The sequence below is a fragment of the Bos mutus genome, chromosome 14 (assembly GCF_027580195.1).
Source record: "Bos mutus isolate GX-2022 chromosome 14, NWIPB_WYAK_1.1, whole genome shotgun sequence".
Lineage (NCBI taxonomy): Eukaryota > Metazoa > Chordata > Mammalia > Artiodactyla > Bovidae > Bos > Bos mutus.
Window position 1 is genome coordinate 76,139,549 of NC_091630.1, and position 27,521 is coordinate 76,167,069.

Consider the following 27,521-nt stretch of genomic DNA (forward strand, 5'->3'; position numbering starts at 1 on the left):
CACTGAAGTTGGTCAACACACATTTATGGAGCTCCTACTGTATACTTAGCATTTATACCTAGCTGTATATACAGCTCCATAAATGCTGTATACCCAGCATTTATGGAGCACCTACTGTATGCCTAGCACTTACGGAGTTCTTGTTATGTGCCTAGCATTTATGGAACTCCAGCTTTGTCAGTGGGAGCAGGTAGAGAAGAGAAGGTCACAGTATTCAGAGAGAGGAAACTAGCTTGAGAGGGAAAAATCTGGGGGATGACATAGAAAGGATAGTTGGGCATAAACAGATCCTGTTATATAGACTAGCAACTCAATGTGTGTTTGGAAGCAACAGACAACACCCTACCCCACACCCCCCGCCACCCCTTGCCGAGGACTTGGTGAGCTGTGGCCTGGTGAAAGCTGGGAAAATGTGAGATCTTTGTTCAGACACATTTCTGCCCATCTCCTGTGCCCCGGGCTCTGAGAATAAGGAACGGATGGAGGGCCAGGCCACGTCTGCCAGGGCTCCAGGCCCCGTAGGTAACTGGAGACACCTTCCATCATGGGGTGACTCCAGACTTGGATGCGGGGGAGCCCATGCCACTGCTCCGCCCCAGGGCAGTGGGGTTTGCTGACCCTGTCTGTCTGCTGCACAAATGCCTGCGATCTAATCCCGCCTGCTTCTGTCCTCCCAGATCTCCGGATGGACCCAAGCCCTTCCAGACATGGTGGTGTCGCACCTCTTCGGGAAGGTGAGCGTGTGACCTGGCGTTCTGTTGTTCATTCGTGTGCTGCCCCGACAGAGGGCACGGAGCGAGGGGGCGACCCCCCGACCCTCCCCAAACAGCGAGTCGTGACTCATTCACAATCGTCAAGTCATTCCTTCTCTCTCACTCTCCCTTCAACAGAAGTCTTTTTAAACAGCTTTATTGAAGTACAGCACATATTGAAAGTATAAAATGTGAGATTTTGGCATTCGTATACACCGGTAAGAACCATCACTGAAGCCCAGGTGACTAATGACACAGCTTTCCCCCAGGACTTCCCCGGGGCAGCCTGGCCCTCCTTCTCTCGGTCCTCCTCTAACCCTCTTTGGGTCGCTGCAGATTCGCCGCAGTTCCCTAGAGTTTTATGTAAACAGCATCACACAGTATGGGCTTCTTAATTTTCCAATCTGGCTCCTTTCAGTCCACATAATTATTTTGCGATCCATCTGTGTTGATGGGCATATTGAGAGTTCATCCCTTTGTCGTGCTGAGTGGTGTTCCGTGGTGTGGATAGACCAGAGGTTGCTTCTCCATTCACCGATTGAGGGACTTTGGGTTCTTTTCAGTTCTGGGCTATGACAAAGCTAACAGCATGCACATCTATGGACTGTGTCAGCCTCAGTCCTAAGGGCCTCTGTGATTCCTGTGAGAAAGACTTTTTATTCCCAGTTATGTATGTATACATATTACCTGCCCCCCTCCCCCACCCGTGGTGGATGAGGAAAATGAGACCAGAGAGGTTGAGTGACCTGTGTGAGGTCTCACAGCCAGCGAGAGGGGCTGAGATTGGAGCCCATGAGTCTGGGCCCAGTGTGGGTTCCTGTAACTAATGCAGGACGCTGGCCACCTGTGCCTCCGCTGGTACCTGGCACTCAGATGGGCTGCTGTGTAGGTGCCCCCACTGAGGCTGGTCTGAGCCAAGCCCCTGGTGACACGGGAGTGGTGCGTGGTTCTGCCCTGTCCCCCGGCCAGCGTGGTCCCTGACTCTGGCTTTGTTCCTCCTGCTGAGGGAGAGGGCCGGATGTGGGTCTGAAGTGCCCCTCGATGCCCGTCCAGCCTGGTGATGTGTTCTGTTCCCTGTGTGTGGCCTACACACCACTGCCTGCTCCGAGGCTGGAGAGTGTGACCTTAGACACCCGGGGAGGCAGATGCTTGCTGAGTTGCTGCAGTGTGCGTCGTATTGCTCCTCGTGTTCGTTGGTGTGGCTGCTGTAGCAAAGCACCACAAGCTGGGTATCTTAAAACAACAGACATACATTCTCTCTCACTTCTGAGGCCAGGAGTCTGAAATCAAGTGTCAGCCGGGCCACAGTCCTCCAATGGGACTAGGGGAAGGTCCTTCCTGCTTCTTCCGGCTTCCGGTGGCTTCAGCATCAATTGGCCGGTGGTCCCTCACACTCCAGTCTCTGCCTCCATCTTTGCATGGCTTTCTCTGTATCTGTTTCAAATCTCCCTTTCTCTTACAAGGACACTGGTTCTAAATCTCTGGATTTAGAACCTACCAGGATAATGCAAGATGACCTCATCTCTGGATCCTTAACTTAATTACATTTGCAAAGACCTTCATTTCCAAATAAGTTAACTTCACAAGGTCCCGGAATGTGATGTGAACACATCACTGGGACAACCTTTCAAGCCGCCAAAGTCCTCTTTTTTTATGTTTCAGTTTCCATTACATTTTCTCCACCCTGAGTGTATAACGTGCACCTCGTAGGAATACAGGAAAGATCAGAGCCACTGTCTGTATTTTCTTGGAAGGGGGGTGTCAAGTATAGAGTGAGAACTTTGCCTAACTGTACCTGAAATTACTTGGGGTGTCTGTGCCCCCAACCCACTGCAGTTGTTTTGATCTGTAACCCCAGCACAATTCCTCAGACTGTGACTTTCTTTTTTCTGGGAGAACAGCTGGTTGGTCCCTGTTGCTTCAGTAATCGTGGACTGTCTTGACACAGCTCTGGGCTGACACTGGCCCCTCTTTGCTCCCTCCCACTCTTGATCTGGTTGTCGTCAATTACATCGGGCCCTTTCATGAAATTGCAGCATCCTCTGTTGTACAGATGAGAAACAGAACAGGCTCATAACTTGTTTGCCTCAAATCACATTCAGAAAGGAACCAGGGAGAGAGAAGGCTGAGGCCGGCCTTCTGCAAAGGTCGGTTGGCCCTCCTGGGAATCAAGATTGAGCTTCTTTCTGGCAATTTCCCATTGCATGGGTTAGTTTTGTTTTGCAAACATGAAAAACTTCTTTTCATCTCTTCCATTAAAAAGAAAATAATGGTAATTGCTAAAGTCGCGTCGGTGTTTACAATGGGCTTCCTAGACTGCCCAGCCTTTATTAAATCCTACAATTTGATGAAGTAGGTGATGTCACTCCCACTTTTTTTTTTTTTTTTTTTTTTTAAAGGAAACTGAGGCTCAGAGAGGTAAAACACTTGTACAAGTTCAGACCCAGGAGGACTGAGTTCAGATCAGAACTCCCAAAATCTGAGCCCAGAAAGGCATGCTTGCCCCTCCAGCTTTGTGATCGCTCTCCTTGCAGTTGATATTCAGACATCAGTCTGCTTCTGGGTACAGCTTCTACTTTCCCAAAGCTTCCCTCCGGCCCATAGCAGGCCTATGGATTAGGCTTTACCGTCTTCACTTTGTACCTGAATAAGAGGAAGAATGGCGAGGGTAGTGACCAGCCAGTGCCATAGTTCCCACAATGACATTGTCCTCTCTCTACGCAGGAGGAAATGCAGAATAACGTGGAGGTGGTCCACGCCTACCGACACCACGTCATGAACGACATGAACCCTGGCAACTTGCAGCTGTTCATCAACGCCTACAACAGGTACCTGTGCTGTTCAGCCACACGATGGCCGCTTTCGCAGGTCCGGAACTAAGATGGGGCAGGGAGGGGAGAACATAAAGGTAATTTAAGATGCAGCCCTGGAGCAAATAAATGAACAGAACAAGGGTGCCCAGGAAGGGCCCTGGGAAGTCAGGTGCCTCCCGGAGTTTTGAGTATTGATCCTTTGCAAGGGGGCTTCCCAGGTGGCACACTGGTAAAGAATCCATCTTGCCCATGCAGGAGACACAGAAGACACAGGTTCGATCCCTAGGTTGGGACAATCCCCTGGAGTAGGAAATAGCAGCCCACTCCAGTATTCTTGCCTGGAGAATCCCATGAATAAAGGAGCCCGGCCTGCTACAGTCCATGGGGTTGCAAAGAGCAGACACGACTGAGTGAGCACACATGTACTTTGCAAGGAGCTTAACTCCACTCCAGATCACCAGGGGTGCAAGCTCGAGTGGGAACAGTCACATGGCAAATGGTCTGCACATGGATTTACGTATGTGCCTGTGCCGAGGCTGACCCTAAGAAGGACCAGAGGTGGGGAGAGCTGAGAGGGACGTGGAGAGGAATCCAGAAAGGCTACTGGGAGGTAAGGGACTCATTCCAAGGGTAGGGAGCAGCTGAGCCTGGCTTTTAGCAAGGGTGCAGCCCTCTCAAGCATACCTGGCTGACAGTCTGGGGCTCAGCTAGGGAAGGGGACAGCTCGGGGCCACTGATGTCGGCCAGGGGTTCTAGAATCCCCAAGGAACTCAGTCTGCCATTCCACAGAGGGGTCAAGGATGACCTGGGCTCTGTGTCTCCTCACATGTTAAGAACTCAACTTCTCGAAGGGCATTCATGTCCCTTCCCGCCTACCTTCCTCCCAGCCTCTTAGTGATGGAGGGACAGGTAATACTCGCAGTGAGTAGCTGAAGACACGGAGGCTGAGCACCCATTCATTCAGCAAACACTAGCGAGGACTGGAGTGGGCAGACTTTTGACTGGGCGGTGGGCACTGAGGAGACCAGCAGTAGCTCCTGCAACCCCACACGCTTCAGGAAAGAACTGATGCCTCCTAAACTCCATGATGAGGGTGCCCTCACCATCATTTCCTGCTGGGGAAGCGAAGGCACAGAGAGGTTCAGCACCCTGCCCAAGGTCACACAACTGGCAAGCAGAGGAGCCTGATTTGAGTCCAGAACTGGCTCCAAGCTGACTGCTGGGAAAGGGTGTCTCATGCTGGGAGGTGCCAGGCAGGGAGAGGCTGGTGGCCATACGTACAGTGAGAAACCATGCTGCTGCTGCTAAGTCACTTCAGTCGTGTCCGACTCTGTGCGATCCCATAGACAGCAGCCCATCAGGCTCCCCTGTCCCTGGTATTCTTCAGGCAAGAACACTGGAGTGGGTTGCCATTTCCTTCTCCAATGCATAAAAGTGAGAAGTGAAAGTAAAGTCACTCAGTCGTGTCCGACTCTTCTCGACCCCATGGACTGCAGCCTACCAGGCTCCTCTGTCCATGGGATTTTCCAGGCAAGAGTACTGGAGTGGGGTGCCATTGCCTTCTCTGTGAGAAACCATAGGAGGGTTTAAAAGGAGGGAGTGAAAGGATCAGGTCTGAGTTCTGAAGAGATGGTTTGGTTACTATGTAGAGGACTCCGAGTTAGGTGTGAGAGTAAGACTCAGACTAAAAGAAGAGCCTGGACAGCATTTGGGAGGTGAAGGCTGTGGCTTGGGGGACAGGTGGGAATGAGGAAGCCTCCACAGAAGGATGTGATTTGTGCATAAAAGGAAAAAAACAAAACAGAGGACAATAAGGTGGAGTCCACAGGAAATGTATGAGTCCTGCTGTCCCTGAAGCCACTTCGGTGGACCCAGAGGGGCTGGGGTGGGACCCCACACAGCTTGGGATGTGGGTGGCTGTTTGCCAGAGTGGCCAGCGCAGGACTGCGGGGTTGCCTGGGCGGAAGGGGGCTTCCTCCCACGGAGGGCATGCTGTTATATGGTGCGTGTGTTTGTTGTTTGTCTGCAGCCGGCGGGACCTGGAGATCGAGCGGCCGATGCCTGGAGCCCACACGGTCACCCTGCAGTGAGTTGCCCTCCCCCCTGCGCTGTCTCTTCAGCTTTGCTGGCCAGTGCCGGCAGCATCTTAGCCCTGAGCTTGGCAGGACAGCCTGCCTGCTGCTAGGACAGCCCAGTGGGCAAGACCTGGGTGGATTCTAGCCATGGATTGGGCATGACCCAGTCTCACTCATCTCTCTTTGCAAGAGTTTGGTTTGTAGGGTGTCCCGAGATCTAGGGTTGGGGGGACCTCAGATCTCAAACAAGGCATGCTAATAACCACACCCGACAGAATTTATGAAACACCTACTCTATGCCCAACTGTTTGAGGCTTTGCTTCACAGAGCCTGGAGACAAATAAGGCAAAGGACCCACCTTGAAGTGCTTTATAAAACTAGAAGGAAAAGACAGTCGTGGGTATAACCAACTGGATTCTACCTTTAATGACTATGTCTTATTATAGTTCCTTACATGAACCATATGATTTGACACCTGAATTTGGCACATGTAATTTCCTTAATTAGGTGTGTCCTTTTTGTCTCTGTTTTTGATGACTGGCAAAGTCCTACTCATCCTTCCTTGAGGAGTACTTGAAAATAAAATATCAGGGCATAGAAGGTCTCTGGCTGAAATTCATACTAGGGTGTAAATGACTACTTACCCGTTTTTCCTAAGAATAAAGCAGAGGGTGGAGAAAGAAGATAGTAAAAGAGCGAAGAGTACAGGGGAAAACAACATAATTTTTTTTTTTTTTTTAAGGATTCTGGTCCCAGCCTGGCAGGTCTGGGAGCATGAGAACCTTTAAATGAACCTTGTGTTAACTCCCCGTCTCTCCCTGCCCCCAGGTGTCCTGCTCTGTTGGTGGTTGGGGACAGTTCTCCTGCTGTGGACGCTGTGGTATGTAGAAATCACCAGTAGCTTCTGTGCTTAAAATCGATGGTCCAGATCTGGTTGACTTTGTATGAAGTCTCCCTGCCCACCCTCTGCCCCTCCTCTGCTCCCATCAGAGCAAGTGACGTCTTCTAGATGCCGTACTGGACTTTGGGCAGAGGGCCCAGCCACCAGCCTCCTTCCCTGGTGACTGCCAGCCCTAGTTCCTTGGCAGTGGGCCTTCTAACTCGTCTCCCAGGCCCCCTCACCTGCCGAGCTGCCTCCCACTGGCTTGTTTCTATGGGCATGTTGCCACTTGAATTCCTGGCCAGGAGACTCTGCCCATTTGGGAGTCAGGTGGCACTTTCAGACCTGGTTGGAGCCTTATCATCTGACAGGGCAGAGAGGGACCTGGGAGCAGAGCTTAGGAAAGGCTTAGGAAAGGCTCAGTTCACCCCTTAATTCCCACCTGTGATGTTGTAAGGGTAAAACAAGGATTCTGTCTTTCCAACATCACTATAGCTGGGGACATGGGAGGCTTAGGGGCTATTGGGAAAAGTCTAGAATTGTGATGTGCTTTGAGAGGTGAGCTAGTGCAGGGTCTGCACATGTTCATTTAGTAAAGACCTGGGGTATCCAAATGAACCATGCAATCTAGTCCACTGGAAATGGCAGCCCACTCCAGTATTCTTGCCCGGAGAACTCCATGAACAGAGGGGCCTGGAGGGCTATAGTCCATGGGGTTGCAAAGAATCAGACACGACGAGCAACTAACACTTAACCTTAAGTCCACTGGACATAATCGTAGGATGTATCAATAAAGATACATAGGTTACATTAAGAGAGGTGATAATTCTACTTTAGGCACTCTGGACATCCCAAGTGAGGATTTTTCCCACTTCTGGATGCACTTGTAAGAGGGTCACTGAGAAATTGAAGAAAGAAACCAGTTTGGTGGATGTGGTTTCATGCGAAGAATAGTTGTCAGGACTGGGGATGTTGAATCTGAAGAGTCATTGGCAGCAGCTGGTTAAAGAAGCCCGTTCATTTAGTGACTGTTTCTGTAGCACCTTCTACAGTTTAGCTAATCTTCATCACAACCCTTCGAAAAAGATACTATCTTTATTTTATTGATGAGGAAACTGAGGCTCAGAGAGGTTAAGTAACTTGTCCAAGAGCACACAGCTCATGGTAGCAGGGCTAGAATTTAAAGCCATCTATTTAATGCCACAGCTTGTGTTTTTTCTTCCATGCCAGTAGGAATATTGGAATTTCTGATGATGGTAGCAGAGTGGCAGGGAGGGGGTAAAGTTTATGACTTTGGCTCCAGGTAGGAAATTAGAAATGTCTTCTCCCTCTTCCCATCCAGGTGGAGTGCAACTCAAAACTGGACCCAACGAAGACCACTCTCCTCAAGGTACAGGGAAAACGATGGGGGGTTGCATTTATTCTTTCTTAGAAACACCAAAAATTTTGTGCAGATTTGAGTTGTGCCTGATTATAGTATAACTGGTGGTCAGAAACCACAGAAATGATGACTGTCTGTTCACAAACACCTACTGAGTGCTGGCTGGCAACCCAAGACTGCAAAGATGAAGGGATCTATGTATGGGACTCCAGGAGCTTATGGGCTGCTGGCCATTGTGCTCTGGAGAGGGATGGACAGGAATTGTGTGGGCAGGGCCTGATTCTAGAAAGACTCTGCCCACTGTACCACTGTACCACCCAGGAGCCCATCATGGGCCCCTGGAGCTCAATTCCCTTGTCTTGTCACTACATCCTCATTAGGCTGAGGGCCTCCCTGGGTTAGCTGACCTTGACCTTGAGCCTGGACTGTAGGCTGGCCACAGCCTCACTCACTCTCACTGGAAGAGACCTTCCAGCTCTGTTTCCCTATCCTCATCCCATCCGCATTTCCCTCCCCAAGTGCTCCAGAGCCCTAGGCTTTGGATAAATCTTCACGTGTGCCTGAAATGGCCTTAAGCAGCGATGGCTTTGGATGTGGCTTTTTAATAGGACCTTCAGAAGCGACAACATTTACCGAGGATGGCCAACCAGGAGCCTCATCAGACCTGAAGGCTTGAATGTTGCATTTTCATTCCGAGGGATCTTTAAAGAAATCATGTGTATGGGGCCTTGTGCAGTGAATGCTTTCTGGTCAGACAGACCCGACTTGGGACTTTACAAGTTCTTCCAATTCCCTCTGGCCCAGTTTCTGCCTCTAAAGTGGGACAGCCATCCCTTCCAGGGTTCTTGAGGGGCAGAGCGAAATCACCTACAGGGCCTAGCACAGCGCCTGGCCTGTCAGGAGCTGCCAGTAATGGTGCGAGAAGGCAGAGTTCAATGCCGACATGGTTAATAATCAAAGCAGCCTAGCCGAGTGACGTGGGGGTTTCCCCACCCATAACCTGCCCGGGTCCCCTCACAGGGCGGGACCCGGGTAGGGCAGCAGGCAGAGTGGATGCCCACTTGCAGCCAGGCCCGAGTCGGCATGCCCTCCACCGAGGCCTTGCACTAACCGGTTTCCCTGTCTCCCCAGATGGCAGATTGCGGTGGCCTCCCGCAGATCTCTCAGGTGAGTCACACCTGTCTCCACTCTCCACGTGGAGGGCAGGGGTCTCTGGGACCTGTTACCCCTCGCTGCCTGCTCCCCCCTGCCCCCACACCGTGACGTCTGAGGACATGTTGTAGACCTGTTACCGTTTGTAAAAGTGCTTGCGCGTCAGGACGTGTCAGATCCTCCTGCAGGAGCCTCTGTGGAGTGGATGACACTGGGTTCAAGGCAGGAAGGGATTTGCTGAGTGGACATAGCTTGGCAGTCATGAACCAGAATCTAGGTGTGCCTGACCCCGAAGACCAAAGGCCATAGCCATGGGCTCCCAGAGCCCAAGGGCAGAGCAGGGAGCACAGAGAGGAGATGGGCCAAAGTGTGTGTGTGTGCCTATGTGTGTGTGCACATGTGTATGTGTGTGTGTGTTCATCCACACGTGTATATGTATGTGTGTGTCTATGTGCACCCACATGTATATATGTATGTGTCTCTGTGCATGCATGTGTCCATATGTATGTGTGTACACACACATGTGTATGTGTGTGCATGCATGTGCGTATATGTATGTGCCTGTGGGTGCATGCATATGTGTATGTGTGTGCGTGCACATGTGTATATGTATGTGTGCACACACGTGTATAAGTGTGTGTGTGTGTGTGTGCATGTGTGTGTGCATGTATGTGTGCATGTGTGTGTCTCTGTGTGCACGCAGCAGTAATCAGGCACAAATGGCCTCGGTGGCTCTCTTAGCCTCCATCTCCAGTGTCCCTCTCTGTTTCTACTGGCAAAGAACAAAGTATTTTCACATTCATATCTGCTGTTGAGTTTTGCCTGTTTAATAGCTGGGAGTAGCCAGAGAAGGATGGGATGGTTCAGTTTCAGCAGGAACAGATGGGTGCCCAGCCAAGCCTGCTTAGATGTAAATAAGAGTTAATAGTTGCACACTATTTTATGATGGGCTGTTTATCCACACTGCCTGCTCAACACCCTGCTGAGACAGTGCAACTTAAATTGGCTGAAGAGAAGGGGCACCATTATTCTTTCCTCTCCCCCTCCTTTATTCCTTTCTCTATTTGAAATGAGAAGACTCTAACCCTAGCCGTAATTAAAGCATGTTTTATTTTATTTTGGTGTGAGATCATGGTTCCCCAACCAGGGATCAAACTGTGGCCCCTTCAGTGGAAGAGCAGAGTCCTAACCACTGGGCCGCCAGGGAGGTCCCAAACACATTTGAAATGTCATGGCAGGAGCTAAACTAGCCCAGCCCCGCAAGAGGGCAGCCCAACAAGAACCAATGGCTCTTTAATCCTGCCTTCTCCTGCCCTTGCAAGTTGGGTGTGTTTACAAAGGGCATTCCCATCCTTCATTCCATTCAATCCCTGCAATAAGCTTTAGAGAGAGGAAGAATGTGCCTTCTACCGCAGCCACAGAAGGGGAATTGAAGCTATCAGATGGCAGAGATTGCCTATGGGCATGCAGGGGAGCTGAGTTTGGGCCGAGATCTCATTTCCAAGCCCGTCATCTTGTTTTGTTTGCCATGTTGAACACAGGTGCCCTTGGCTTTCCGCAGCTCCAGCTTGCAACTCTCGTTCTTATCTTATTGTCCCGTGACTCCTAGAGGGCACTTTTAGCACAGACTCTTCTTTAAATATCATCTGGCTCTTTGAGAACAGTGGCAGGAGTTGGTGGAGGTGGACAAGGCCACTCTGATGATGGCTCACCAGTGAAGTGAAAGGGTGTGAGAATAGACATTACATTTGAGAGATGGAATTAATTAGCCTTCAGATATGACCTTTACCCAAACATTCACCTCCTGGTTTAGATTAAACTTTGAGAGTAATTGGTCAAACTGGGTATGTTTGCAGCATTCCCAGCTCATTTTATTTAAAGTAGCCCAGTTGATAAGAGATGTGTCTGTTCATCCATCTATCCATCCATCCATCCTCTCATCCTATCCATCTTTCTTTCCATTTTCCTTTCCTTTCATCCTTGCATCCTTCCTTCTTTAAGACCATCCATCCTTCTTTTATTCATCTATCCATCTTCCTTCCTTCTTTCTATCCACCTTTTTTCATTTTCATCTATCCATGTATCCACCATCCTTTCATCCAGCCAGCCACCAGTCTGCCTGCTACTGGGGTGAGAGTAAGCTGCTACGGGATTTGGAAAACCCTGGGTTAATGTGCAGGCCCACTAATTAACCAGAAGACCTTGGATGGATTGTTACCTTTCCAAATCTGTTCAGCTATGAAATGTATATGAAGACGGTACTAACCTCGAAAAGTCATTGTTGGGAGAAGATGAGAGAGTGCTGCAAAGCCCTTAGCACAGTGAGTGGCCGTTACATTCTAGACGCTGAGCTGGGCGCATCAATTTATCCAGTGATATATTCTTCACAGAAATCCTCAGTTGCAGGTGTAGCACTCTGCCCATATTATATAGGTGAGAAAGCTGGCTCAGACCGGTCATGTAACTTGACTAAATTTCTCCAGCTGTGTAGTGAACGTGAACGTTCTTCCTGGTCAAAGCTAAGTTGGTTCTCCATAATCATCCCGTTCTTTGCTTTCCTCTTGTATTTTTGTCCTGTCAACACGTGGTGTTTCTGTCTTTTGCCAAGCTCTTTAATGAAGGGGACCACAGGCCTGGCTCCCAGCGGCCCTGAGTGATCCGGACCTCCGGTGACTGACTGCACTTTCGCTCTTTTCTCTTGCAGCCGGCCAAGCTAGCCGAGGCCTTCAAGTACTTCGTGCAGGGCATGGGATACAGTGAGTATGGCTTTTCCCAGCAGGGGGTGGGCCGAGGGGCAGTGGTGGGAACTGGAAACGGATTGGGCCGAGGATTCTGTGTCACCGTGGGCAGCTTTAGCTTTTCGCATGCCAGGCATGTCAGGGAAGAAGTACTTAGGTGTGTGGAGGGTGGGCCGCAGTACAGAGCTTCCAGTGTCTCCTCATACCCTAGTGGCTCATTCTCCCCCCGTTGTTGAACAGAAGCTGTTTCACACCAGGGAATGTTTTAAGGTGTGGGTGAGGACTAGCCCTCTGAGAACCAAGAAGACAACAGCCCATGAAACCATGAAAATCTTTTTAATTTTGATTACATGTTTCCCTAAGAGACTTGTCGTGAGGATGGTAATGCTGGTCATGGTGGTGGTGGTGCTGGTGACGTGAGGATGGATGAAAGTGAAGTCGCTCAGTCGTGTCCGACTCTTTGTGACCCCATAGACTGTACCCTAACAGGCTCCTCTGTCCATGGGATTTTCCAGGCAATAGTACTAGAGTGGATTGCCATTTCCTTCTCCAGGGGATCTTCCCAACCCAGGGCTCGAACCCAGGTCTCCCGCATTGTAGACAGACGCTTTACCAGCTGAGCCACAAGGGAAGCCTGAGGATGGACGGTGGCAATAATAATGATGGTGGTGGTGGTGATGGTGCTGGAAGCGATGATGATGGTGGTGGCATGAGGATGGTGCTGGGTGAGATAGTGGTGGTGGTGGTGATGGTGGTGGTGGTGATGAAAAATCATTAAGTCCTTTTTTTTTCTCATTTAATGATCACAATAATCCTAGGAGATACTCTTATCCTCATTTTACAAATGATGAAACTGAGGCTTTGAGAAATTAAGCAAGAAGCAGATTGGGGATCTGTGAAAGTTCTTCAAAAACTGCAAATCTCCGAGCAAATGGGTGATAAAGTCACTTATATTCAAGGCAGAGCATGTCTGCTAAATCGTTAGATTTGAGAATTGAAGGATAAATAGCAGCACAACTAAAGAACCTGCAGCCTCTTTGCAGTATGGCTCCAGTTTGCTCACAGACACACACAGCCCCTTTTCAGCAACGCAGTCCCGAGGCCGGGACAGCCAGCCCTAAGTCCAGCCACACTCCGGGCAGCAGCCAGCGTCGGCAGATGTTGGCATGTCAGCCACAGCTTCAGCCCTCATGTGGCTGGTTTTGCTCTCTCTCGCTCTGCTGCCTGGATTTCTAATTCGAGTGCCCATCTTAATTAAGAAGTCTGAATGTCTAGTCACTTCCTTTTTTTTTTTCTTTATTTTCCTGAGGCTTAAACTGTTTGCTCATTTAAAATAGTAATGTTATGTTTGGTCTACTGACCGCAGTCTTCAGATTGGCCTCAGCCACATTTAGTTTCTAGCACAGCTGAGAGCAGCAAGCCTGATTTTCATGCTCCATGCAGGAGTCGTGTCCCAAAGAACCCTCTTCCAACAGAAAACATCTGTCTGTGGGTCTCTGCCCCTCTGGGAAAGTGTGCAGCAAAGGCAGTAACTTGAGAAGGGCTTTGTTTACCTTGCAGGCGTGAATTGTAACTCTTCGTCTTGAACCTGCCATGGGTTTGGATTTCTGCTTTGAAAGTGCATTCTGGAGAGAAAGGAAGTGGGAGGCCGGCCTTGTTTGCCCCCACCCACTATGTTGGCTTCTATTTCCAGAAAGCAGCCTGCAGATCATAGGGAAAGACAACAGAAAGAGCTAGAGGCGTCCTCCAAAGATGAGGAAAGGAATCGTTTATTTCCCGAGTGCCTGCTCACAGCCCTGGGCCAGTGTGACAAGCCCTTAGCATCCATGACTCCATGCTAGGGTTACCAGAGCCCTGCAGGGTCAGTAAGACTGCACATGTGGGATCAAGGAACAGGGGGGCTCAGAGAAAGTATGTGAGCAACAGGTGTGGGATTGACCTGATTTTTTCCTGGATTCAGGAGCTAGCTCTTTAAGAAGATTCAGTATGCAAGGATGAATTCTGTTTGTCAGTATCTGTGGTGGAAAGCCAACACATATGCCCACTGAGCCAATAACATAACCCCTCCATGCATTTGTACTTATCACTGCCTCAGTGTGTGGCGTCTTTTATTCAATGTGATCTTGACAAAGAGGCTTCAATCGGCTGATGGAGTAGCTTCCTAGGGTGGCCATAACAAATCTCCACACACTGCATGGCTTAAAACAACGAAATTTATTCTCTCACAGTACTACAGTTTTAGAGGCTAGAAGTCCAAAACCGAGATGTAGGCAGGGTCACGCTCCCTGTATGGATTCTCAGAAGAATTCTTCTTTCCCTCGTTCCAGCTTCTGGTGCTTGCCAGCAGCCCTTGGCTTGTGGCTGCATCACTCTGACCTCTGCCCTGTCTTTACACGGCTGCTCCCTGAGTGTGCATCTGTCTCCTTTTAGGAGGAAACCAGCCATTGCATTAGCGCTCACTCTAACCAAGGATGAACTCATCTAGATAGATCTGTGAAGACCCTATTTCCAAATAAGGTTATAGTCAGAGATTCTGGTGCTCGTGAACTTGGGAGGGTGCTCTTCAACCCAGTACAGGTGGAGTTCTTCATCCCACCGTCTCAGCCACCTGCCATGTTTAAGGGCATTTTAAGTCCTTCGGAATGGACGGTGCCATTAAGAGTTCCTGGGAGCTCACAGGTTGCCCGCAAGAAGAGGTGACAGCTGACCACTCTGTGTGGCCTCGGTTTCCAGCCTGTGGCGTGCAGGGATTAGCTGGGCCGACTATGAACATCCTCCTGACTCTAGAAACTGTTGACATCACAGGGTGGTGGGCATGCATTCAGGTGCTGATAGCCAGGGGTCCATGGTAGTATTCTGATTTTACACGTGGGGCAGGGGTTTCAGAGAGGGACGCTCCTCGAGTCCCACAGCTGGTAAGCGAGTAGCAGACAGCTGCGATCGAGACTCAGCTGGTGGGTTCATGCCAGGGTGGGACCCATCAGTCCTCACCCAGCCTGAGCCTGGCTCTTCACCTCTTCGAGTGGGCACAGAAATGACGGGGAGCCCAGTGTCTGGATGGCCTTGAAGACGAACAGGAGCAAAGGTTCCACGGGCAGGCAGGGCACACGGCAGGCTGCGTTGCCGAGGTGCGAGTGTCTCCAGCCTTTGCCCACTCCCTCACCGGCTCTCTCCTCTCTCTCCAGTGCCCTCCGCCAGCATGACCCGCTTGATGAGGTCTCGCACAGCGTCAGGCTCCAGCGTCACGTCCCTGGAGGGTGCCCGCAGCCGCTCGCACACCAGCGAGGGCACTCGCAGCCGCTCGCACACCAGCGAGGGCACTCGCAGCCGCTCGCACACCAGCGAGGGCACGCGGCTGGACATCATCCCCAACTCTGGCGGCCCCGGGAGCAGCGCCGGGCCCAACTCCACGGAGGTGTCCTGCTAGGCGGCCTCGGGGCCGGCCGGCCGCCCCTGGACTCTGGGACCGATCGCTGTAGCTGCCCCTCCTCCGGCCCCCCTCCCCACCCCTGCCTGCCAACCGCACGTTAACTCGTAACTCGGTATTAATCCAAAGCTTATTTTGTACAAGTGAGCTCTGGTGACGACACGGTGAGATTGGGTGTTTGTGGGGTCGCCCTTTCTGGTGAGGGTAGGGTGGGGTGGACCGGAGGGAAAGGTGCACCTCAGTGCCCCCCTCCTCCCCCCGAACGAGGGGCTGGGAGGCCACCTTCCTACCCTCCTTTGGAGACGCCAAACTGCCAGAAACCAGCACAGAGTAAACACTCGATCTATCCAAGGCTAGCCTGGCCGGAGCATCCTGGCGCAAAGGGACACCTTGTTGGAAGCCCGGCCCGCCTACTTCCTGTTTCCTCTCCAACTAAAGAAAAAACAGACCCAGATTCTGGAAACCAAGCCCTTTCTGATTGGGGAGGGGGAGGGCAGGGAGTGGTGGGGAGCTATTTAAAAAAAAAAAAAAGCCAAACGGGAAGCAGGGAGAGAGGTGGAATTGACGTGGAGGCTCCGAAGTATTTGGAAAAAGCAAATCTCCATAGTTAACTTGAAGTAATAGGTTTTTTTTTTTTTAACGTTTGTGCATATATACACTTTTTATGATTGACGCCCAGAAGCCTGTTTTCCTGGCATTTTTTAATGGACAAGAGTAAGGGACAAAATCTTCCAGTTTTTCAAAGAAACGGTCTTGGCAGGCATTTGGTATTTGTGTGTTTAAAGCTTTGAATCAGCTGCCTGCCTCCCCCTCCATCGCCCCTACTTCCCACCCCTAATACATGAACGAGTGGTTATTTCATTCATGGGGAAGAGTGTGTAGATTTGTAGTTGTTTTCTCTGAAGTGGAGAGAAAGATTGCAAACAGCTGGGGCTGGCTGTGCTGTGTCTCCAGGCAGCAGCACTGGGGCAGGGGCGTTGGGGTGGGGTGGTATTTTTGGTGATTAGACGTAAGGAATTCCTTGTGGTTGTGATGGAATCCAGTGCAGTTGTGATTTCAGTCGATCCCATCTGGTTCCCAGGAATCGTGTGTGATAAATCCTGCTTCCAATCTTTGACAATGTGGGGGTGAATCTGAACTTGACTGCCAAAGGTTTCTGACCTGGTGACCTTCCAGAATCTTCAGCTAGGGGGTGGGATTCACATGGGGAGTGGTGGCCCAGAAGATGTACAGAGTCTGAAACATGTATTCCATGGGATTTCCTTCTCTCTCCTGCCTTCCCCTCTTCGCTGCCCCTCTAACTTCTCCCTGAGCAGGGTGGCACCACTGACATTTCTGGGCAATGTCAACGTAGCTGTTGAGTTCCTGTACTACTTACTGCCTTTCAGTCTCATTTTGGCTAACCATGGATCTTCGTATAGCAAGTTTTGATCAGAATGAATGGAAGAAAGTGCATCAACCACCGGGGCCTAGTGGTTACTGGGAGGAAGTAGTCAAGCCTTCTAGGTAGCTTGGGGGATTATGACTCAGTTTACCTGTCACCTACCACCTGGGAGGCAGAAATGGCTGAATCAGAACAAGAAGCTGTTATGTACAAGTCTTTCCAGAAGAGTTTCTTAATGAGATATTTGTATTTATTTCCAGACCAATAAATTTGTAACTTTGCAGTGGCTTGTGTCTTTTTCCCCCACCTGAGAGATCATGCATTGAGATGGGCCTTTCCTTACCTGGGGCTTCCTGCCCACATGCCTCTCACCTTTGGAATTCTTCAGAGCATCACTGTCCAATAAAAATACAATGCGAACCACTGATGTAACTTCAAATCTTCAAGTAGTCACATTAAAAAAGGTAGAAAGAGACAAGTGAAATGAATTTTAATAATACATGAAAGCCAGCATATCCAAAATATTAACATTTTAACATAGAATCAATATAACAGTTATCGAGGTGCCTTGCATTCTTTTCTTCCTACTGAGAAATCCAGGGTGTATTTTCACATCACATTCATTCATGTCTGTGCTCAGTTGTGTTCAACTCTTTGAGACCCCATGGACTGTAGCCCACCAGGTTCCTCTGTCCATGGGATTTCCCAGGCAATACTGGAGTGGGTTGCTATTTCCTCTTCCAGGGGATTTTCCGCACCCAGGGATCAAACCCATGTCTCCTGCAGCTCCTGCTTTGTATCTCTGAGCCCCTGGGAAACTCATTTTACATCACAGTACATCTCAATTCAGACCAGCCCCATTTCAGGCACTTTAGTGGCCAGATAACACAGTGACAAAGGAATCAAGCTTTTCAACCTATAATTAAGAAGGAAACTTTTTTTTTTTTTTTAATAGGAAAGTGTGTGAAAAGACCACCCAGTGATAAGCCTGTAATGCTTCTTGCACTTGTATTTAAAAATGTTAACAGGTTTCACTACAATCTTCTATTTTTATTTAAGATTAGTTTAAAATTTATACCACAAAGGATTTCCCTGGCGGTCCAGTGGTCAATGCTCTGCACTTTCCAAGGCAGGGGGCATGAGTTCAATCCCTGATCAGGGAACTAAGATCCCACAAGCTGTGCAGTGTGGCCAGAAAGTAAAAAGTTTTAAACAATTAGCAAACAGTTGCAAAGATAGTACAGAGTTTCCATATATTCCACCCCTAGGTCCCCCTATTATTAACATCACTTGTCACTACGATTCATTGGTCACCACTAACAAATCAACACTGATCTATTACTATTAACTAAACTCCATACTTTCTTGGGATTTCACCATTTTCCCCCATTGTCTGTTTTCATCCTGCCTCCTTTGTTCCCTCTGGTCTGTACGAATTTCTCAGACTTTCCTTGTTTTTGATGACCTTGGCAGTTTTGAGAAGCCCTGGTGGAGCATTTTGCACAACGACGCTCGATTGAGGTTTGTGTGCATGGTGTTCTCACGGTTCATTTGGGGTTCTGAGTTTTGGAAATGAAGAATGCAGACACTCGGTGGCATCCTCATCGCCTTGTGCTGTCAGTCAACGTGATTTAACAGGGATGAGGTTGACCTTGGTCACCTGGCCAAGGTCATGTTTGCTAGGTGTCTCCTATATCAAATCACTTTTTCTGCTTTTCCATACTTGTTCTTTGGAAGCAAGTTACTAAATGCAGCCCACACTTAACACCCTCCTCTTAAATAGCTAGCATGCTGTTTATCTATACTGGCTTTTCTTCATATCCTTGAAGAGTTTCTCAGCATTTGTAATAAGCTGTCAACACTTTTGCAGTCTGCGTCATCATGCAGCAAGTGAGTGGGCAGAGAAGGCGGGGAGGGTGACCGTGTGTGCTGCACATGTCAGAGAGGGAGGCAGGAAGAGCTTTAATGCATACAATAAATCCAGCAAATGACATTGCAGGAGACACTGCTTACACTTCGAAGTGTAATTCTCCAAATGTTCTAACTGTGACAACATCATGCGTTTCTTTATTGATAAGTGAAATAGCCATGTGGAGGTAGGTCTCAATATAATTTCAAGGTAGACTGAAGCGATTTAGCAGCAACAGCAGCAGCAGCAATGAACATAAAACATCTTAAGAAAATGGCCACAATTGCGATAAGAAAAATACATGTGATTTCAACTGCAGTGTTAAGGTTTATGGACCACATTTAAGTAGGAAGAAATGCTAAATTGCAATTAGAGATGAGATGGTTAGATAGCATCGCCGACTCAATGGACATGAACTTGAGCAAACCCCAGGAGAGAGTGAAGGACAGGGAAGCCTGGCGTGCTGCAGTCACTGGAGTTGCAGAGAGCTGGACACAACTGAATGACTGAACAATGACAATGACAAAAGCAAAGATCCATTTCTTCCTCATCCAAGCACACGACCCCTGAATGTAATCCACGGATCCTTGGTCCAAGGACCTCTAGCTTAAGGGCCCTGCTTTAGACACAGGAGGAGAAGCACACAGGCTCATTCTTTTTCTGCATTCACAGTAAATGCCTTTTCTGTGTCGGGTCCTGTGTGAGAGACAGGAACAAAGGAAATTCAGGCAAGAAGAGTCAGCAGGAAATCACCATCTCAGTGGGCGCATACGCCGCACAGGGCCCCCTAGACCTCCCACGATCAGCTCCTGGGAGCTCAGGCTTCCGTCGTCAAGAGAAGTGAATGCTTGCAGGTGTTTGCATGTATCGGATGCTATTTAGAGATGGTTTGCCAGCTGGGGACCTATTTCTGTTCTAGCTGCTTGTTTTGGTTTTGATTCCCGGACCCTTGGGTTTCAGCAGCAGCTGGAAGACCAAGTGTACACCAAGACCAACCACATGCAGGCTCTGTATGGGATAACACAGGCCTCCATCTGCCCCTTCCTCCTTCCCCTTCTTTGATACAACCTTACTACTGGTCATTGGCTGGGTCCCTGCCATACTGTGCTCAGTCGTGTCCAACTCTGCGACCCCATGGACTGTAGTCCACCAGGCTCCTCTATCCATAAGATTCTCCAGGTCAGAATACCAGAGTGGGTTGCCATTTCCTCCTCCAGGGCATCTCCCCAACCCAGGGATGGAACCCATGTCTCTTGCATCTCCTTCGTTGGCAGGTGGATTCTTTACTATTAGTGCCACTTGGGAGGCCCTAGATGTAGCCTAAATCCATGTTGGGCTTCTCAGGCTGCATGAAAACTCAACTGTGTCCCACATGGAATCCAAGGGCAGAAGGGGGAAGTTTGGCTTTCTGAGTTGAAGATGGGATTGGTGAGGAGATAAGCCTCCTGCTTTCTAAGATCAGATTTCCCTGTGTCTCTAAAGCATAAAACCATGGTCCTAACCCAAAGGCTACTTGACCTTCTGGTTCTGGGACCCAGAACTAATCAGGTCTTTGTGTCTTTTAACGAGAAGAATGGGATCAGCCTGATTCAGATGTCTATTTGCTGTCCAATCAACTATGGACATAATAGCATCTCGAGATAATTGCCACTACTGTGATAAGAAAAATACAGATGATTTCAACTGGAGAGGTTAGGGTCTGTGGACCACTTTTGCTATGCTATGCTCAGTTGTGTCCGACTCTTTATGATCCCAAGGACTATAGCCACCCAGGCTCCTCTGTCCATGGGATTCCCCAGGCAAGAATACTGGAGTGGGTTGCCATTTCCTTCTCCAGGGGATCTTCCACACCCAGGGATTGAACCTGTGTTTCTTGTGTCTCCTGCATTCACTGGTGGATTCTTTACCACTAGCACCAACTGGGAGGCCCACCTTTGGGTCAGAGGAAATACTATGTTCACACACAGCTGCTGACACAACCTCACTACTGGTCATTGGCTGGGTCCCTGCTGCACTGTGCTCAGTCGTGTCCAACTCTGCAACCCATGGACTGTAGTCCATCAGGCTCCTCTGTCCATAAGATTCTCCAGGCCAGAATACGGGACTGGGTTGCCATTTCCTCCTCCAGGGCATCTTCCTAGCCCAGGGATCGAACTGGGTCACTGCTCTGTGCGGTTAGAGGTTAGTTCATGATACTCCAGCCCCTACCCAACGTACACACGTAGGGATTCCTAGTAATGGACGTGGTTGTAGCAGGTGAATTGCTATGTCTTTTGAAATTAAATCCATCGACAGGCAAACTCACTGTTGAAGAAAAGGCCCTTCCTCATTCCTGCTCTGAAAAATTTCCTGAATGCCCCGCCCTCTGCAGAAAGCACCGACCATGTGAGTTCATGATACGGACAGCCTGCAGAGATGGTATCACTAATAACAGTCATATTTAGCATATTTTATGGTTTCTTTTCCCCTTTTTATCTTTATCTGTGAGGTTGAGTTATCCTTACTTCACAGATAAAAAGCTCACAGAGATGAAATGGCTTCTGCAGCCATTTCTAAAATGGACTATATCACTCTCACCTTTGAAAACAGTTGGCTGAGCACATAACTCACACAACCACCTGTTGGCATCCTCAGATTATAGAACATGGATTAGTTCCTGGGGCTAACAACGTGGAGGACCTTATCGCTTTTATTGCCTGTGGGGACTTTTGTGCACCCGTTAATTAATCCCATCCAGGCAGTGAACTGCTTCTACCGTTTTATCTGGTTCTTAATTCTGTCTCCTTTGCTGGCAGGGTGATATGGTTCTCATTGCTATCAATAAGCCAGCCTTTAGCAGCTTCCTCTTCCTCTTTATGCAAACTTCCTTACACTTCATTTCACTCCCCTGGTTCCCAAGGCACCCGGCAATAGATCTCTAGAAAAGTTGTGTCCGACTCTTTGTGACAGTCCCATGGACTATAGCCTACCAGGCTCCTCCGTCCATGAAATTTTCCAGGCAAGAGTACTGGAGTGTGTTGCCATTTCCTTCTCCAGGGGATCTTCCCGAACCAGGGATCGAATCCGTGTGTCCCGCATTGCAGGCAAATGCTTTACCATCTGAGCCACCAGGGAAGCCCAGTAGATCTCTATCCATCCATCAACCCATGCTCCCCAATCCCTGATATGTGCTAGGCTTAGAAGATGCAGTCATGGTCCCAGACCTCCAGGTACCCACAGGATGCGTGCATGCTAAGTGGCTTCAGTCGTGTCCGACTCTTTGGCACCCCATGGACTGTAGCTCCTCTGTCCGTGGGATTCTTCAGGCAAGAATACTAAAGTGGGTTGCCATTCCCTTCTCCAGGGGATATTCCAGACCCAGGATATTCCAAATCCGAGTTTCCTGTAGTTTCCTACAGGTCCTGCATTGTAGGCAGACTGTTTACCACTGAGTCACGGGGAAGCCCACCCACAGGGTACTTGGGAATATAAAAAGACATTGAATAAATGAGTAAGTGAATGAATGCCAAATGTTCATTTTATATTTACATGAGATGTTTTCCAGTCTCAACACATTTGCCCCCCTGGTCTTTTCTGTATACCAGAATTCCCATTTCTCAGTGCATTTTCAAACTTTAAGCCATTTTTATTGTCATGTATAAAATATCTGGGACCCTAATGTCCACCATCTGCACATTTACTGGGAGTGTTCAATGTTCCATCATTGCCTCATAATAACTGAAAATACAGGAAAACTCACCCAGTCCACTAAGTCACTTTGGTGATGATTTATTGCTTCAAGGCAAAAAGCTACAAACAGGGAATTTGAGCAATGAAAACTCTTCCTCTTCATATTGGATAAACATGTTCCGTGCGACACAAATCATGAGAAAAATGAGGAATGCTGAAAAACATGACAGATTGCCCAAGTGCTGTTTTCCCTCTATGGGGAAATTCTAAGACATTTCTTCATATGTATTTTTCAGTCACTTACAAAAATGGCAGTGTGTGTGTGTGTGTGTGTGTGTGTTTAGTCATTCAGTTGTGTCTGATTCTTTGTGACCCCATGGATTGTAGCCCACCAGGCTCCTCTGTCCGTGGGATTCTCCAGACAAGAATACTGGAGTAGGTTGCCATTCCCTTCTTCGGGAGATCTTCCTGACCCAGGGATCAAAACAGGGTTTTCTGCATTGCAGGCAGATTCTTTAATGTCTGAGCCACCAGGAAAGCCTGAAAATGGCAGTCGAAATACTTAAATATTAAGTCATAGTTTGAAAACAGATATACATACACGCACACACACACACATATGTATACAATGCAGAAATACACAGCAGGCCATTCTGACCATTCAGGACTCCCAGCTGGGCAGAGTTATTACTTCAGTTACTTTGGGTCAAGATAAGTCTTTAAAAATCAGTGACCTAATTTAATGTAATAGTCACAGATTGCATTACTTCCCCGCAATTTGTAGGGATACACAGTATTTAAATGTTAATGAGAGCCTAGATAATCATATCGTTTGAATCTACTTTCTTTGATCACTCTCTGAATCATTTTCAAAGTTAATGTTGCAGCTGTTGTCAGTAAGCCGTTGTCTTGTGCCTTTTGGTTTGCAGGGGTGGGTGGGGGCAGGCTAATTGGGCTTAGCATCAGGAGAGATGGCCCAGGAGTGAGACTAACCTTGGTCGGCAGGTCATTAGCTGTGAAGACACTGAGCAAATACTATCTAAGGGCCTCAGCTCTATCTCTAAAATGGGAAATGATGATACTGCCACAGCTCATAGGCTTGCTCTGAGGATTAAATTAGGTATGCAGTAAAGCACCTAGCCTAAAGCCTGGGAAGTGCTTACCAAATGCTTATGCTAAGGGTTAGCATGCATTAGTGACATGGTAAATTCAGGTCTCCTTTTTCTCACTCATCTTTGCATGCAAGAGATATTCACTCTAAGCACTTATGTGAATTTCTCCACCAAAGTTTGACTATTCTTTTGTTTACCTTTCCTTGATCCCAGGACATGGGGTTACAAGGGTCTGGAGAAGTGGACACTCCAACAGGCCTCATTCAGGCTCTGCCTGGAGGCCTCCCCAAAATCAAGTTGTTGTTGCTGTCCAGTCGCTCAGTCTTGTCTGACTCTTTGCATCTCTGACCCCATGGACTGCAGCACGCCAGGCTTCCCTGTCCTTCACCATCTCCCAGAGCAAGGCAGAGCGGAATAAGCAGAGATCTGGGTTTCAACTTTTGAGGGCTGATTCCCCAGACTCTTTGAGTCCCAGACTTTCCATTTATAAAATGAGAAAGAGATGCTTGCTCAAAATTGCTGCCATGATTAGTTAGATAATTCAAAAGTTAGCAGAGGGCTTGGCACCAATTAAGCATTCAATAAAGAAATGTTTTTTTCATCTGGTAACTTTTATTGGAACAGGTTGCACCATGGCTCTGTCTCCTTGCCCATGACTTCAAAACACGAAACTGAGACTTCCTCTTTGGGGCCTGCACAGGACAGATTCATTTCTCAAACCAGGGCATTCTGGCCACCCCATCCCACCCATCCCGGGGATGAAAGCCCCAAGTCCCTCATCCAGGCCTTCTATGATCTTGGAAGCCAAGTTCACGTTCCTGAATTGGGAAGCAAATTCAGTAAGAATCTAGTTCTTGGGTGTCTGCTAAATTTCAAAAGGGGTGAGCCCTCACCTGCCCTTGGAAGCTGTGGGTGGCAGGTGATTTCACTCTACAAAAATCCAACATGATCCATGTGGACTTACAGGAAAGATTATTCGTGGAGTAAATTCTCTTCCCTGGTGGTTCAGTGGTAAAGAATCTGCCTGCCAATGCAGGAACCGTGGGTTCGATCCCTGGGTTGGGAAGATCCCCTGGAGAAGGAAATGGCAATCCACTCCAGTATTCTTGCATGGAAAATCCCATGGACAGAGGAGCCTGGTGGGCTACAGTCCATGGGGGCTGAAAAAGAGTCAGACACGAATGAACACCCGAACAACAAAATTCTCTTCACAAAAGAACTCTCGGGCTTTTTTTTCTTTCAATGAACACGTGCCTTTCTTTTGATATTAAATGTCTCTTTTTCTATGGCATTTCAGATTTGGCTGATAAAAATTAGATTGTCATGTACCTTTGGAAGAAAGAGATCTTCTGAACACATGTAGGGACACGTACACAATTTCTTTTATTCATCAAATACACATTGAGCACCACTGTATGCCTTGCACCAGGCATTCAGGAGGTCACAGTAAAGAGGACACATTTTCAATCCCTTTCCCCTGTCTAGGAATCCCTCTGCTCACTATTCAGAATTCCCTCATGAAAAAGGCACCGTCCTTCAGTCTGCAGCATCAGGTAACGAAATCATCTTCAAATACACAGTGAGAGCTGGTTCTGATTTGAAGGAGGGAATGATCTAGAGGGGAGTCGTGGATTTCGGTTTATCCTAGATTTTGTCTGATGCTCAGACATCTAAATAATCTGAAAGTAAGATACACTCTTCTCTTGGGAAAGAAGCTGGAGAGACAGTAATAAGAACCAAAAATGACAGGGAGAAGTCGCTTATCCTGACGTGTTTTCCTGCTCTGATGCCCTTGGAAGCTCTAAAAGTTGAGGGAAAATACGGGTTACAGAGTCAATCCAGCTTGGATTTGCATCCTGACTACCCCACTGACCCGCTGGGTGACTTCGGTCAAGCTCCCTTACCTCACTGAGCTTCCATTTCACATTTGTAAGAACAGAAATAATCACGGGCACTTCTCAACACGACCTCCCAGTTTCCATGAGCTAGTGTAACGGTGCACATAAAGCGCTGAGAACAATGTCTGACATGTAGAAGGTACTAAATAAAAGAAATGTAGCAGTAAATATTTATACTTTACTAATTAAATAAATAATAGCCTCATTTCCATTAATAACAACTTTCTCTTCCTTTTAGCATCAAACCCTTTTGGCTTTTCATCCCTGTTAAATATACTTCTGTTTTGAAACAACTGGTAAACTTCTGTCTTTGTACCAGAACTGAGCTTTATGGATCAGTAGACCCACAGTCTGCGAAATGGGTCCCTGAGGCAGAAAGACACATGCCCTGGGCCCAGGGACTCTTGCCACCCCAGGGTGACACAGACTGGACCCACTTCTTGGTTTGTGAATCCACTTCTTGTTTTGACTCACACTCAACCTGGACCCAAGGTTCCCTCAGAGCAGAAGGCTATCACAGGACACCACTCTGAGGAGTCAGAGATGTCATCCGAGGGGACCCACCAAGTCCTACAAGCCCCCAGCATGCAGATGGTCAGGTGTGAGGAGGAGGCTGGCTGACTGCCCAGTGCCCTGTCCTGTCCGGGAGCAGCAGATTCAGTGCAGGGCTCAATCGCTCCTTCTGAAAATAAACTGACCATGCTCTAACCTTGGTGACCAGGGACTTCTCCCAGGAACAAGAGGAAGTTTATCAGCTTGCATTTCTCACTGGGATGAACCCAATGTACACCCTTCAAAGTGCAGGGGTGAAGAGAAACTTAACTGAAATGGGTGAACAGAAACTTAACTGCAACAATGCCTGGATTCATGGACACAACTGTCCATCCAAAAACCGAAACCAAACAACCATTCACCTCATTTAGCAAATATTCGGTGACCGTGGTAGGCACAGGTCTTTAGAATGAGAGAGAGCTTTGGTATGCAGTGGTCAAAACTGCTAATTAGGGTCCTTCTTGGCAGGGCCCGAAGAATGGACCAGTCCACTGTCCTAAATCCCCTCTATCCTTCTGAATGGGCCCAGAGAGTCTGGTGGTTTGGTATCTAAAGAAGGAATTAGTGATACCGAAGATCTAGCTGATTCTGTTCCTTGGGACTTGGATCCAGCAGGACTTCCAGTGACTCAGACAGGCCGGATTGGGCTCGGGTATTGTCCAGAGCCGGGCACTTTCTTTGGAGTGTATGTGGGCCACTGCCAAGGAGAAGACCCACTGTCTGGGCCTGAGTGTGCCATGATGGGTGCTTTTGATGGGCAGAGACAGGACAAGGGGTCATGGGCCTGGGCCTGGATCTGGGTCATTGGAAACGAGTGGGAAGTGGACAAAAGAAGGCTCAGTTGGGGCCTCAGAAGGCTGGCTGCTTTACAAGCACTGGGTCAGCCTCGAGCCCAGGTTCTGTGGCTGCTTAATTGGCAATCTCTGAGAAGTCAGGGTAGGAGTCCAAGTCGGCAAAAATATCGTTGGGATTCCGACAGCTCAGATTGCAGAAGCAAGCGTTAATCCACAGGGCCTGGCGGGAGAAGCCGGGCCCATCGGGACACTGGAAGGAGATGCTGATGGTCTTGGACTTGTAGGGGATACAGCACCGGCTGTCGGTGCACACCCCGCAGTACTTGGGCCGGTAGGTGCGTGCACTGGTGCAGCCGGCCAGCGTGAAGTTCACGGGCGCTTCTGGCTGGTACACGGCCAGACACTTCTTCCCTTCCTGCGGGAAAGGAGGTTTCAGTTGAGATGCTCAGAGGATCAACAGTTTCAGCTCCAAGCCCTCAATTCTTCCCTTTTCACTCGCCATGCACCCCATCTTACTTTCGGATCTGCAGCATCTTCAAACTAGGAAGGATCACCCCAAAGACAAACAGACCCAGCTGTATTATGCAAGAGGAAACCGAGGGCACAAAGGGACTGCCTTGCCACGGGGCAGCTCTCTCAACCTGCAATTTCCCTTCTTTCCTGCCTCTGCCTTGCCAATGCCCAGGTCAGTTTCTCCAACACAGGATGACTTTGTGGGCTCCTTCAGCCTGCCGAGCGCCCCCTGCTGGTTAGGGGTAGAGCCATCATGGCCTTCAAGACTGGACTCATTTAACCCTAAACTCCTCCTCCTCCGCCTCCCATAGACTCTCACACATACTTTTCATGCAACTTATTCAATTGGACTGGCATTATTTAAAGGGAGCTCTGTGGGGATATGGGCCACTCAAGGGCGAGGCTCTTTCTGCATCCCTACAGTCTAGTTTTCTGCCTGGTACATGGCTCTTGTTTAGTTGCTAAGTTGATT

The 27,521-nt window shown here is 48.7% G+C and overlaps 2 protein-coding genes across 4 annotated transcripts in view; one reads left to right on the plus strand and one right to left on the minus strand.

The window, feature by feature from the left end:
• Positions 1-16,885, plus strand: part of NDRG1 (N-myc downstream regulated 1) — a 55,599-nt gene extending 38,714 nt beyond the window's left edge. For both annotated transcript variants that reach the window (XM_005900742.3, XM_070382753.1), the window contains 8 exons: positions 678-734; positions 3,477-3,580; positions 5,595-5,651; positions 6,469-6,520; positions 7,863-7,910; positions 9,033-9,068; positions 11,758-11,809; positions 14,977-16,885. In XM_005900742.3, the coding sequence (XP_005900804.2) occupies positions 678-734; positions 3,477-3,580; positions 5,595-5,651; positions 6,469-6,520; positions 7,863-7,910; positions 9,033-9,068; positions 11,758-11,809; positions 14,977-15,218 (648 nt within the window). In that variant the 3' untranslated portion in view covers positions 15,219-16,885. The remainder of the gene's footprint in view (positions 1-677; positions 735-3,476; positions 3,581-5,594; positions 5,652-6,468; positions 6,521-7,862; positions 7,911-9,032; positions 9,069-11,757; positions 11,810-14,976) is intronic.
• Positions 16,886-24,147: 7,262 nt separating this feature from the next.
• CCN4 (cellular communication network factor 4) overlaps positions 24,148-27,521 on the minus strand; it is a 32,438-nt gene continuing 29,064 nt past the window's right edge. Inside the window, exon 5 of one of the 2 annotated variants that reach the window (XM_070382754.1) lies at positions 24,148-26,951. In XM_070382754.1, coding sequence (XP_070238855.1) covers positions 26,652-26,951 — 300 coding nt within the window. In that variant the 3' untranslated portion in view covers positions 24,148-26,651. The remainder of the gene's footprint in view (positions 26,952-27,521) is intronic. The other variant, XM_070382755.1, reaches the window with a different exon arrangement.